Source organism: Cyprinus carpio, unplaced genomic scaffold (genome assembly GCF_018340385.1).
Source record: "Cyprinus carpio isolate SPL01 unplaced genomic scaffold, ASM1834038v1 S000006615, whole genome shotgun sequence".
Lineage (NCBI taxonomy): Eukaryota > Metazoa > Chordata > Actinopteri > Cypriniformes > Cyprinidae > Cyprinus > Cyprinus carpio.
The window spans coordinates 1367453-1380500 of NW_024879254.1; the positions used below are offsets into that span (position 1 = coordinate 1367453).

Here is a 13048-nt window from a genome sequence, read left to right on the forward strand (position 1 = left end):
GACTTTTAGTACATTTTAAAGAATGTTGCAGAGAAAAAAAGCAAGCTGGTTGTTTCTGCTTGATCTTACAGAAAAGGAAAGCAGAGTCAGTATCTTTGGCAACACAAGTGACCACAGCGACTCCAGTGCCTTCACTTTCCTGGTTCTGCGGAAGCGAGTCAGGCCTCGTTGTGTATCCAGCAATGAGAGATTCCTCTTTCAGCATTAAATCCAGAGACGAGCATGAACCACTCACCTCTCTCACCACAGTAAGAAATCACCGTAATCTGAAACAATTCAAAAAAATTGTTTGTGTCCTCTTAAAAATTATTGAATTTTAAATGTTAGGTATAACAAAGTTTTTAAAATATTGTTTTTAAAAATCAAGCCTTTCTTTATCGCCTCTGCTTCTTCCTCCTGGAAGAATGGCCCACATCATCCCTCCACACGTCATCTCATTCTCCTCAGCCTGGGAGAAAAAGAAAAAGTTGTGGAGGGACAGATGAGGTATGTCCTGCAGCTAAAAATGCTCATTACCCCAAAAAATTTTCCCTCACTTTTTTTTTACATTATTTTATCAAGATGGTGCTGAAAAAAAAAAAAGTACTTCAGCATCTGTTAAAAGTAGGATTGTGATGTTTTAGGGCACTTCTTTTCTGCATATTTATGATGGTACTTTAATTTAACAGTAGTACTATTGTTATAGGTGAAATACTGTGTTATAAAAGTTTTCTGTACAGTTATATTAAACCAACACTGACTACTGGTAAGAGCTGAGTGAGAAACTGGGTTCCAACCAAAACCAAATCATTAAAAACGTTTTTCACTGAGATTTTGGTTTTCTGCTCTTCTATGGCTTACCTTCCTCCATTCAAATTTCCCAAAGCTTTGCAACCCCTTGTGTCTTTCTAGATGGTAAAGATGTTCCCAGAATAACAGCCCTCGCTGCTCCACCGTCTATTTGCTTGCCAGGAGAGGTCCGGCTCATTTACTTCCCATTGCTTTTGCTTTGGTTTGAGTATCTTGTCAGAATGGAGGCTTAGGGTCGTGAAAGAATCCGATTCTAAACAGAATGGATTCTCTAAATTTAAGTAGTAGAATCCATTGCACTGAATACATAAATATATATTTTGTAAAGAAATCAAGGTAAACTTGACATGAAAAAAAAAAAAACTTTATATGAATCCCATTTTTTTAAATATGAAGCACAGTCACTGTCTTCACGTATTGATGTTTCATACTATTTCTCCTGACTCTGCGTTCTGGTTTCAGGACTCTCAGGACAGTTCAGATGGAATCCCATCTGGCCCCCGCGCATGACTGGTAGCTTGGTGTCCGACCGCCAGTCATGATGACATTGTGACACGATGAAGAACATAGACTGTATTGAGCTGGGCCGGCACAGAATGAAGCCTTGGTACTTCTCTCCATACCCACAGGAGCTCACCTCTCTGCCCATTTCTCTACCTCTGTGAATTCTGTCTCAAATACCTCAAGAGCCTCAAATGTCTCCAAAGACACTTGGTAAGAGTAGTTGAATAACTGTAGGGTTAAGGTGCAGTCACATAAGTGAAATTTTGCAGACATTTTTCACTGTCAATGGTGTAGCCATGCATAAAGTACACCACACACTGAAGTCACATTTAAACCGAGCAGCTTTCTGTTGGACAGTGCGGTGAATTTGCATAACCAGCTTGAACACCAGTGAAGTCTGCTTGGGGCGCATTTCTACCCTCATGTAAAACTCTTGGATTGCACCAGATTCCCATTGAAATTTTGCAGTGGGAAATGTGACCACATCTTTGAATAGCTGTTATAGTTACACATATTTTGTATTTAATTGTATTACATTTAATATAACTATTACTCCTTCTGTAACTTTTACAGACAAAATGCAACCTGCGGCATCCACCAGGAAATGAGATATACCGCAAAGGAACCATCTCCCTTTTTTGAAATAGATGGCAGAAAAAACAAGGTGTGTAATGAGAGGCAGATGACAAAATTAGAGTTTGTATTAGTGCTTTAACACAAATAACTCTAGAATGATGTTGTTAAATTTGGCTAAACGTAATCAAGAATATTTAAATGTTGCTGTTTGGACATTTTTCCTTTAATAGGATCCAGTGCACATGTTGTACTGCATGTACTATACATCTTTTGTGGTCTCTTAAAGGTCTTTTAAATCTATTTTAAATCTTCTCTTTCACTGCACAGGCATATTCCCAAAATTTGTGTTTTGTTGGCCAAATGCTTCCTGGACCATAAGACCCTGTACTACGACACAGATCCTTTCCTCTTCTATGTTTATGACGGAGTATGACTCAAAGGGGTTTTCCATATAGTTGGCTACTTCTCAAAGGTATATTTTATCTCTGCTGGCATCTGTTTTTTATGTTTTTTAATCCTTCAAAAAATTGCTTGTGCTGTATTTAAAATGAACAGCTCTTGGCTTCAAGGCCACTGCATTAAATGTCTTTTTTCCTTGTTCATTAAAGGAGAAGGAATCAACAGAAGACTATAATGTGGCCTGTATCCTGACCTTGCCACCTTATCAGAGACGAGGCTATGGCAAAACTACTAATAGAGTTCAGTGAGTAATTTTATAGTTTTCATGACTAATCAAATTGCATTAGTCAAACAGCATTTTTGCTCAATAATATTTATGCCTCAAAAGTTATTTAATGTAATAAGCCCTGAATGTTGTGGGCCTTGCTTAAAAAATACATCTTGTCTCCAAGGTTATGAGCTCTCAAGGTGGAAGGAAAGACCGGCACCCCAGAGAAACCTCTATCTGTTTGGGCCTGCTCTCGTACCGTTCATAACTGGTCCCAGACCATTCTGGAGATACTCATGGACCTCAAATCAGAGAATGGCGAGCGGCCACAGATCACCATCAAGTATGTGCCCACTGGTTGTACTGTACTAAGGAAATACTTTATAGGCACAGTTTTCTAGCATTGCTCTTGCTTTTTGATGTTCTTAGTGAAATTAGCGAGATCACAAGTGTCAAGAAAGAGGATGTGATATCAACTCTTCAATACCTCAACCTCATCAATTATTACAAGGTAAAAATAACACTTTGAATGAACACTTCTCAATTGGAATTATTTTGGGGTAGAAAAATCAGAAATTAGTCATTAGTCAGATATGCTCTTCTCCATTGCAGGGTCAATATATCCTGACCTTGTCTGAGGACATAGTGGAAGGTCACGAGCGTGCCATGGAGAAACGCCACCTTCGCATGGATCCCAAATGCTTGCATTTCACTCCTAAAGACTGGAGCAAGAGGGGCAAGTGGTGAGGTATAAAGGAGGGCCGCTAGCTCACAGATACAGACAGGAATTAAAACCAACATAAATACTGTAAATGCTCTTGTATTTATGCACTTTTATGCCATTTATATAAAACACAAAATATTGAGCCACCTCAAAAATTTTAATAAATGTGTAAAAAAACAGTCTCTTTATACTGTTTGGGATTATAAACACGTTTTCTTAGTCACTAAAGATTAAAGATATAGGATTGCTCTGTGCATTATCTGAAATATGTGATGCATTACATGTATTTAATATTTTAAATATTCAGTTACACATTGTGTCATGGATACTCGGACTGCAGCTTGACTACACAAAAACCAGCTCTAGCACAATTATAACTGTGCATGTAAATATACTGAATGTATACATCCCCACACGACTGAAACACCATCTGTTGTCTAGATCCATATACTGCAGATATTTTATTGCTGTGGACAACTCCTAACTGAATCAGGGTCAACACATTTTATTTGTCAATAATGTTAATGTATAAGCAAAAGTGGGATTATAGAGCATATCTATAATATGATTACATAGTGTCATTTTAAACAAGCCCCAAGAAAGTTCGGAATTTCAAGTAAAGACAGAAGCCTGAATGCAAAACCCTGAGGCTGAAAAACTGGCCTCAACTTTCCTCCGCATCAAGATGATGCAGGCAGAATCCCAGTGACATCACAATACATTGGTCATGTGATGCTCAGGCACAGAGTTCTACTACATACAGCTCATACAGTACAAGCCCTAATATGCTTCTAATATGTATTAGTGCTTTAATAGTCTTAATAAATGTATTAATATAATACTAGTATGAAACAGTTTTAGTGATTAATAAGCTTCTTCCATCCATCCAGCCAGCTGGTAGCAGCGAGGTGAATGTTAGTGTGTGAATTTACAATTTACAATCAGTAGTGCATCACTGCAAGTAACATGAGAGCCGTGCGACATGCTCACGCGGTGTGTGTGGGCATCTACATTCATTAAAACCTAAACAAAGGTCTGCACAGGTGTGATGGAGCGCGTGGGAGACCCCGCCCTCTCGGAGGATGACGAGGCCATACGATTGGCCGCCTCGCGCTGCAGCTCTTCCACCCTCTTCTGAAGCTCTGCCCGTTTTGCTAGCAGCTCTTTGTAGCGCTGATGGACAGGCTCCTAAAATAAATTTTTCATCAAACTGAGACTTTCAAACCAAACATAAAACAGCACAAGCCATTTAAAAACACATTATATGTCCTTAAAATGATAGCTAAAATGACTGACGTTTAGTTGATGGATAACCCTGGGTAAACATAATTCTGGGTTATCTTGATTTACATTGCTCATATTTCACATGGGGTTAACAATTAATACTGGGTATTCATAAATTGACACTGTACATTCCTAAACCCCAGGTTAACATCCTTATTTGCGGTGTCAATGTCACTGATTGGACAAATGCAGTCCAATACTGTCAAGTTTTTCCTGAATGGTTTTTCTTCATTCATTCATGTTTTCTGTCACCATTTGATAGTTTCACAACTCCGGGTAAAAGTGGTGCTAAATTACCCTTTGCCCGGGGTCAAATGCAGAGTTTAGAATGACGATAGCCTGGGGTTTAAGTCCAGTGTGAAAAGCCTGAATGAATTGTCTTTCAAATGTGAGCAAACTAGCTAGCAGAGTCAGATAATAAACCTAACAATTTCAGTACCTACACATCCAGTTAAAACCTGGAGTGTACCTGTGGTCGCATGCGAGGATTCCAGCGTATGTAGTAGGAGACCCAGAGCTGGAGGTGTCGTATACCAACGGTGGGGAAGAGCACATGGGAGGGATAATGTACATACAGCGGATTCACAAACTCTTCTAGCTGACTGTTCACAAACGACCATAGAGACACAGTGCGCTTCGGGACTTCCTAAACACAAAACAGACAGTCTCTTAGACCCACACACACTTATAAATAAACACAAGTCTCACACAAACAATGACAACGGATAATTTACTGTAAGTTGCTGTGGATAAAAGCATCTGCCAAATTACATCATGATCTAACTGTCATATCCCTACTCTTTAAATGAGATGCATATAAAGTGTGCAAACATTTATTCCCAAGGCCATTCTCACTCTTACCTCTTTAAGTCTTTGCTGCTCACTGTTACACAGAAATGTGCCAAAGAGGCAGCTGTAGAGGTGATCCAGTATTGTTATGAGGAAATACTCATTGAACTCGAAAGCTGCAGGAAACTACAAACACAAATACCTATTACTTATACAGACACAGACCACAGAACATACTGAAGACATGGGCAGGTGGGCAGGTGTTGCTCTGGAAACCCTGGGGTGTTTTGCACTCACCTGTCTTGTCATCTGCCAAACACAATCAATGAACTGCAGGAAGATTGGTGAGCGATCGGCATCTGTGTGATTCTTATCACCATGGCCCACTCGCTGTATACACAAAATACAATCATGTTCAGAAGTATGGGGTCAGTGAGATTTTTCTAACAATTTGATAGAAATCTCTTATGTTCACAAAGGCTACATTTATTTTGATCAAACATACAATAAAAATACTGTGAACTATTATTACAATTTATAATAACTGTTTTGTATTTTAATATATGTTCAAATATAATTTATTCATGTGATGGCAATTTTTAGCAGTCATTACTCCAGTCTTAAGTGCCACATGATCCTTCAGAAATCATTCTGATATGCTGATTTGAGGAACAAGTAACATATCTAATGATTAGCAATGTTGAAAACAATTGTACTACCTAATATTTGAGAAAGTGTGTACATTTTTTAGGATTCTTTCATGAATTTAAAGTAGAAAAGAACAGCATTCATTTGAGAAAAAAAAAGTAACTTTATAAATGCCTTCACTGTAACTTTTGATTAATTTAATGAATCCCTCCTGAATAAAAGTATTCATTTCTTTACTGAAAAAAAATCTTACTGACCCTACATTTCTGAATGGTAGTGTACATATTATGTTTTTGTATTTTTTTTAAATGGTCAAAAGTATATTATATATTCTATAGAACTAAAATAGATAGAATAGAAAAGATATTACAATGAAAATGCAATTTCCGATAGAAAGGCTTAATTTGGTTTCTGGAGTAGCTGTGCAGCACATAAAACAAAGAAATTAGATCATATGTCAATATAATGGTATGTGCCCAGATACTAGTGCACTTATATAGGGCACTATGAAGCAGTTATTATATACAAATAGTGAATGAGTTAACAAGTGAGCAATTTGGGATACGGGAAACCTATTATTCTCTCACAGTCTTGCTTGTTGCTGTATCATGTGAACTACAACTGGACCTCTGACCTGTTGGAAGCGGTGACCAAAGCTGAGCCACTCTTTCTCCAGCAGTATCTGAAAGCCTCGTATGGTTCTGTAGTGAGAGTCCAGCATTATCAAGGCCAGTGAGGTCAGCTGAGGAGTTCTGTCCCAGCCGTCACTGCAATGAACCACCACTGAGGTTTTCCCAGACTCCACCTTATCGGCTATCCTTAAAGCTCCAGCCAGGATCAACTATCACACATACACACACCACACAGTCAGTGCCACATTCATCATCCTCATGTTTCCTAACATTTGAGAAAGGTGATTAACGTGATCACGCTTGTCTCACCTTAATATGCTCCAGCCAGTGGGTGGACTCGAGATTGGAAAGCCAGTGAGATTCCTCAATGTTGGGATAGACAACATCCTTCAGTTTCCGTAGCGACTCACGCATTACATGAATGTTGTGGATATCAAGAAATACCAGTTCAGCGTTCTGATAAGCATCTTCACTCTCAAACCCACCTCCTTTCATCTAAAATGCATATAAACACAGGCTTTCAAAATTTCTCTTCCATTCAAAACGCACACTTGAAGTTAAAGTGAGTGCCTACCTTGTTAGCTGCAGCATTCACACTTGGTCTGGCATCGAATATGAACAGTTTGTGTGATTGAGCGTTTGCGTCCATAATGGCCTGAAGGAGCTTCTCATCTTCTTTGCAGCGGCGACCGTTCTGGCCCACCATCGTTTGACTGGCACGCACCACTGCGGCCTGACTCTCTGGGTGGATCCATGACAGCACCTAAACCAGGGCGAGCAAACAGCTTTAGTGGTGAGGCCCGGTGACGAATAATTGTGCACACACAGACTGATGTGTGATGATTCAGAAACATCTCATGACACTGACCGGAATGCGTCCTTTGGCCCTAAAGCTGGAGACGCGTCGCAGTTCCTCATCAGTAATGGTTACTGGGACAAAAAGTGTTGCTGGGTATGAATCACACAGCTCGTAGTGGTCATTTACTTTGGAGATCCTCCAGCTCTCGTTTGGAAGACCCTACACACACATACACACATGTGTATTTAAAACACGACGCACAAAAACGTGATTCTCATTGGTTGATCACAGCATTTTGCAGCAAATATTTTTGCATAATGATGATAAACTATATAAATGATTGTTGTCCCAGGTAAACAATATTCTATACAGTTGTGCAAGAAGTCTTTTCACTCCGTAGTCATTCTCATTCTATTCAAATATTTAAATCTTGGTAAATTATTTTATATTATTCATTTTTGATAAGGAATATATATAATATATTTATTATTATATGGACATTACATAATACAATAAATATTCATATTGAATAATTTTGTAATTATTTCAGATTTATATTTTCATGTATTAATTTGGTAAGTACCTGTGATACATGGGATAATGAATCATCATTAGTTGCAAAACAAACCCCTTTAGGGTGATACAAGCCAACTGTGCATTACATTAAGAGTTCTAATCACTCTAAAGTGATTTATTTTGCAACACATATTGGATGAAAAAATATATTACCACCATGAATAAACACAGGCTGTACCTGTCTCTTGTATTCAGCCAGTGGATCATACACCTTCCATCCGTTCTCGGGAAACACCTGCTTATACTCAAATGCAAAGAGAGACTAGACAAAGAGAAAGGAAGGAGACAGACAGAGATATAATTCATTTTAGGCTGATGCTGAATCAGTTTAATTTTAGTATATAAATAATACTATATGCTATATTTATATATGCTCTCTGTTTATTTGTGTTTCTCACCATGTTGTTTGACACTGGAAAAGCAAACTTCATCAGAACCTCGAACACTGACTTCTTTAGTGAGTTCTCAGGTTCTTTGTGCACAAAACGTAGATTCCTCATATCCTACAAGACACACACATTAAGCAAATATGAAAAGAAAAAAAAAAGATGCATCAGGGTTCAATGGTAAGGGTTTATTCAGCTGCCAGTTTAATGTCTTGGCAATATTTTCAATGGCCCTATCACAAAACTATTATATTTTTTTTTAGCAGTGTATTTTCATATGTGCCATATGTTCACATTCACATACATAACAAAATTACTAAAACTTAAACTATAATAAAAATAAAAATGTGAAAGTATTAAAATGAAAGTAAAAATACTGCAATAATATATATATATATATATATATATATATATATATATATATATATATATATATCAATTTTGTTGTGCTTTTGTCATTCATCACATTCTTTGTACTTAAAAAAACATTTCTAACTTTTAAGTTTTTCAAGTTTGCATGTTTCATCTAACAATTATATTTCAGCTTTATTTAGCCACTTTGAGTTTGAGAAAGGAGTTACTAATCAGATTTAGGCATTACTAATCAAATTTATTTTATATATATATATATATATATATATATATATATATATATATATATATATAAACAAAACTATTTATTTTTTATATTTTCAAAAAAAAACAACAACACTTAAAACCTTGCAGACAACGCCGTACGAGACATCTCCTCTGCTACTTGCTGCTCCAATCTTCTCTACTCTGCTCAAACCTCCCAGTGGTAGATCTAGCCCAAACACCGGTTCCTAGACAACAAATGGGGTGATGGAAGTCTTTAGTTTAGAAATTCTCTCCAGCAGTCATACACAAACAGCATAAGCACGTGGCTCTTACCCTGTCAGTGCATCTGAAGAAAAGTCTGTAGTTAGTGACGGTCAGAGATCCTCTAACAGGCCCAATGAACGGACAAATATAAGTCACGTCTTTAGCTGTGGACACACACACACAATAAACAGATACATTTAAACCATCAGAATGGATGATGTACGGAAGTCAGTATAATGTACCACAAATACCGGAATCCTGAACCAGTTCCTCTGGCAGAAGAGGAAGTTCGTCTTTACTGGGGTCCTTGTACACCTGCACACAGAAGAACACGAGATCAATGAAAAGGAACTGAGACTTAATCCAAACTTCAGGCTCACATTTATATTTTCATACCTTTTCAGTTGCCTTTGCTTTACTCTGTAAGGAATTTAAAAACAAATGAGGTATAGTTATAATAACAGTTCAGAGCATACAACAGTTTTAGGAACAGAATAAGAAGGGCTGGGGTGGACTTTGGCCCTCACTGACCCGCAGCTCCGTGTCTGAAACTCTGGGGCCACTGGAGCGGTCTGAGCGTGTCGTGGTGGAGCTGAAAGAGGATAAAGACGGATTAAAGCACACCTATGAGCTTTACACCTTAAAGGAAGTGTTTTCTCAGAAATGAAAATTCTGTCATAAATTACTGATACTCATGTTGCTCCAAACCTGTATGTCTTTAGAGTCAGCCATCATTCACTATCATTACATCTAACAGTTACTTTACTACACAGTAAAAATGAGTGGTGTCACACTGCCTAACATCTCCTTTGATGTACTACAGATTAATGAAAGAAAGTCAGTCATACAGGTTTGAAACAAAATAAAAGCTGAGCAAATAATGACAGAATTTTCATTTCTGGGTGAACTATGCCTTCCGAAATAACCATAACGTTACTTAGCTGAAGCGCTCCTCATAGAAAGCTTAAAAAATATATTATATAAACGTCCCGGAACGGTTTTCATACAGCGCGTTTGCGAATCAGGTAACGTTATTGTAAATATTCACTCAGTAATGCGTCTGTGTGAGAGTGTGTTTTATCTTGGTAAGTAACGTTACCTGCACAGCGACTCGACGCTGTCCACACTGCCGCTTTCCTCCATCCCGAACCGCGCCACTGATAAAGTTGTCAAATTAACTTAACTCTGTTAATTTAGTAAGTGTTCAGTGCGGAGTCTCACAGTGAACACAAACAGCGGAAGCCGCCATGTCTTCCCAGAATCCCTCTAGGTGGGGCTGGCAGTGCGCGCTCGCGCGTTGGGCGTTTGTGACCGTGAGCGCGTGTTTGTTGGTCACCTTGTGGGGATTTTCTTCCGCCAGATTAAAACTAGATTAAACAACGTGAGACACAAACACCAGCATGAGCGCAATGTAACTATATGTATTTAATAAACAACAACAACAACCAATAAAGTTAAAAGAATGTCCACGTATTAAAAAAACAAACTTTATTTATTATTTTACTTACATTTTAATGAAAATGTTAATGTCCTTTAATATTAAAAATGTTGGGATGTTGGGATTAGGGTTAATAAAAATGAATGAATGAAATGCCTTTTATTGATCAAATATGAATTTTTAAAAGCTTGATATTATTACAACATTTTTAATTCTTTAAAACTTGTGTTAGCTGATAGATATAACATTGACAAACAGTGTTTTTAACTGATTTAACTGTAACTGATTACTGAAAAATAGAGAAGGACAAGCTCAGTGACTGTACAATATAACATTCTGGACAAGACAGCGGCAAATAATGGACAAAATGAAGTAAAGATAGACATAGAGGCAATTAGTATTTATTTTATTTTATTTTTTATTTTTTGACAAATAAATTCTGGTCATATTTCCTAATTTCCAGTATTAAGTTCCTAGTCAGCTGAAGTTATAAAACCCTTGGATTAATAGAAATCAAAGCAATCTACTGTACATTCTTGTATGTGCCATTTACCGTCTCAAATGGAAGAGCAATTAATAAATTCTATGTTTTTCATTGATAATAAGGATAACCATTTGGATGAATATGATCTTTTGAAGCTGCTGTTATGGATGTAATTTCAGTGCTTTATTATAATACATCTATCTAAAAACAGTTTTGTTGTATACACATTTGTGCATACAGAAACTGGATCAGTGTGGCAGTGTGCATGTGTAAACTTTCCTGTATGTACATGGTTATGAATGTGTGTGAAAGCAAACCTATATACAAGCTTATGTATGTGAGTTGGTATGTTTGTTCATGTGTAAATGCATTTGTACATAATTTGCGTCACAGTGTCTGCTGGTGGGTGTGTGCCTTGGATCTGATCTGAATGGTTAAGGACGGGCAGCACAAGCATCTTTTGTGTGGAGATGTTGGTAGTGGGGTGAGTAACAGCGTGACTGTGACACGAGTGATTAGCAATGCAAAGCTCCGGTACTGCAGCATAATCTGCACTGGGGAAACATCAACCCTTTCCTGTGCGAGTGTGACTTCAACCTCTTCTTCTGCTCAGGGACCTCACCAACCGCAGGTAAACATCAGCCAAATACCAACCCTATCAAACACAGTACTAAACCTACCAATTAAACCCTGTCATAATCAACTACCAACCATGTTCAATCCAGCAACTCAGTAATCAACCAACTACCAAACCAGTAAAGTCAGCATGAAACACCCATCTGCCTGATTTACTTCTAATTTAGAAAGTTTACAACCACTCACTGATCATGGAATATACTACACATAGTAATAAATCAGAAGATACTCTGGGAAACTAAAAATCTGTATTTGAAGTGAAGATGTTCTGCAGTATCTTGGGACATGAGGCACTTTAAGTTGATTTCTGATGTATGTTCAAGATGTTCCTTTTCTCTACACTGTAAAAAATAAGGGTTCCTTATTGGCATTGATAGTTCCATGAAGAACTTTTAACACCTATAGATCCTAGTTTCTTTATAGTACCAAAAAAATAAATAAATAAATAAAAATAAAAAATTAATTGCTCTTTAAACTAAGAGGGGGGAAAGGTTCTATTTAAAACTGTTCTTTGAAAGGTTCTTTAGGGAATCAAAAAATGGTACTTCTAAATGGTGAAAAAAACGTTTTTTTTTTTTGTAACATTTATTTTTAAGAATGTATGATGACATCTATTGCTGTATTTCCTTAAAACAATAATAAAACACAATCCACAATTTATTAGTAGTAGAGGGGGGAAAACTACCAAAAGTAATAAAACATAAAAACACTTTGCACTGATTGAGATGTAGAAGACTGTAAGGTGGTAATGCAAATGGTAATTTTATATTTCACCATTACAAGACAACAATTTTTAATTTGCTTATAGAGAGAGAGAGAGAGAGAGAGAGAGAGACTACAATCATATTCTATTATGTTAAATGTCAAAATTATAGAAATATAGCAATATTCACCAATAATGTAAAACAAAATTACATGATAAGACTCATTTTAGACATAATTTTAATGAATTTTCAAATGGTTGTATATTCAGAGTATTTGCAAACCAAGCTGTTGACACATTTCTAACCAAACCCATTTATTACCAGTTCTAAACTTCTAAACCTTTAATTCTAAACCTAGAAAATCTGATTTCATAATGAATAAAAAAAGAAAACTGCTGCTCGGTCCTGTGAGGTCAGAGCATTTTATATTACATAAATCTGAGGCAGAAAGGCAAAAAAATGGAAGATACTCTGTGACCCGTATCACAGAAATACACACATCCAAGCGCACACTCTTGTTCTGTGACTGAACCCACGCTTTCATTGTGTGATGGGAGAATGACATTGGC

General features: G+C 37.1%; 2 protein-coding genes and 1 pseudogene across 4 annotated transcripts in view; 2 read left to right on the forward strand and 1 right to left on the reverse strand.

The window, feature by feature from the left end:
• The first annotated feature begins 222 nt into the window (after nucleotides 1-222).
• On the forward strand, nucleotides 223-3439 carry LOC122144195 (annotated as a pseudogene).
• A 254-nt stretch (nucleotides 3440-3693) lies between these two features.
• LOC109090429 (myotubularin-related protein 2) lies at nucleotides 3694-10571 on the reverse strand. 2 transcript variants are annotated; one of them, XM_042754910.1, is made up of 16 exons: nucleotides 10317-10571; nucleotides 9749-9809; nucleotides 9614-9637; nucleotides 9460-9532; nucleotides 9287-9381; nucleotides 9094-9198; nucleotides 8387-8491; nucleotides 8167-8250; nucleotides 7482-7631; nucleotides 7188-7376; nucleotides 6923-7108; nucleotides 6616-6822; nucleotides 5631-5723; nucleotides 5406-5519; nucleotides 5014-5190; nucleotides 3694-4448 (listed from the first exon to the last, which is right to left on the reverse strand). In XM_042754910.1, exons 1-16 carry the CDS (start codon nucleotides 10358-10360, stop codon nucleotides 4284-4286), a joined length of 1872 nt encoding a protein of 623 aa, XP_042610844.1. In that variant the 5' UTR covers nucleotides 10361-10571; the 3' UTR covers nucleotides 3694-4283. The 2 variants fall into 2 exon arrangements, with proteins under 2 accessions (XP_042610844.1, XP_018959785.2); XM_019104240.2 differs by having other exon boundaries at nucleotides 9469-9532; nucleotides 10317-10570.
• Nucleotides 10572-11548: 977 nt separating this feature from the next.
• Nucleotides 11549-13048, forward strand: part of LOC109090432 (gap junction beta-1 protein-like) — a 4518-nt gene continuing 3018 nt past the window's right edge. The window contains exon 1 of one of the 2 annotated variants that reach the window (XM_042754933.1): nucleotides 11549-11770. The gene's annotated coding sequence lies outside the window, so the exon portion shown is untranslated. Of the gene's footprint in view, nucleotides 11771-12872 lie in introns of those variants that run through there. The other variant, XM_042754932.1, reaches the window with a different exon arrangement.

Coding starts and splice junctions, on each gene's coding strand:
- LOC109090429 (XM_042754910.1), bottom strand. CDS start 10,360: ATGGAGGAAAGCGGCAGTGTGGACAGCGTCGAGTCGCTGTGCAG. Junction 5,724..6,615: donor TTGGTCACCGCTTCCAACAG/GTCAGAGGTCCA, acceptor TTGTGTATACAG/CGAGTGGGCCATGGTGATAA. Junction 5,191..5,405: donor AGCAGCAAAGACTTAAAGAG/GTAAGAGTGAGA, acceptor TTTTGTGTTTAG/GAAGTCCCGAAGCGCACTGT.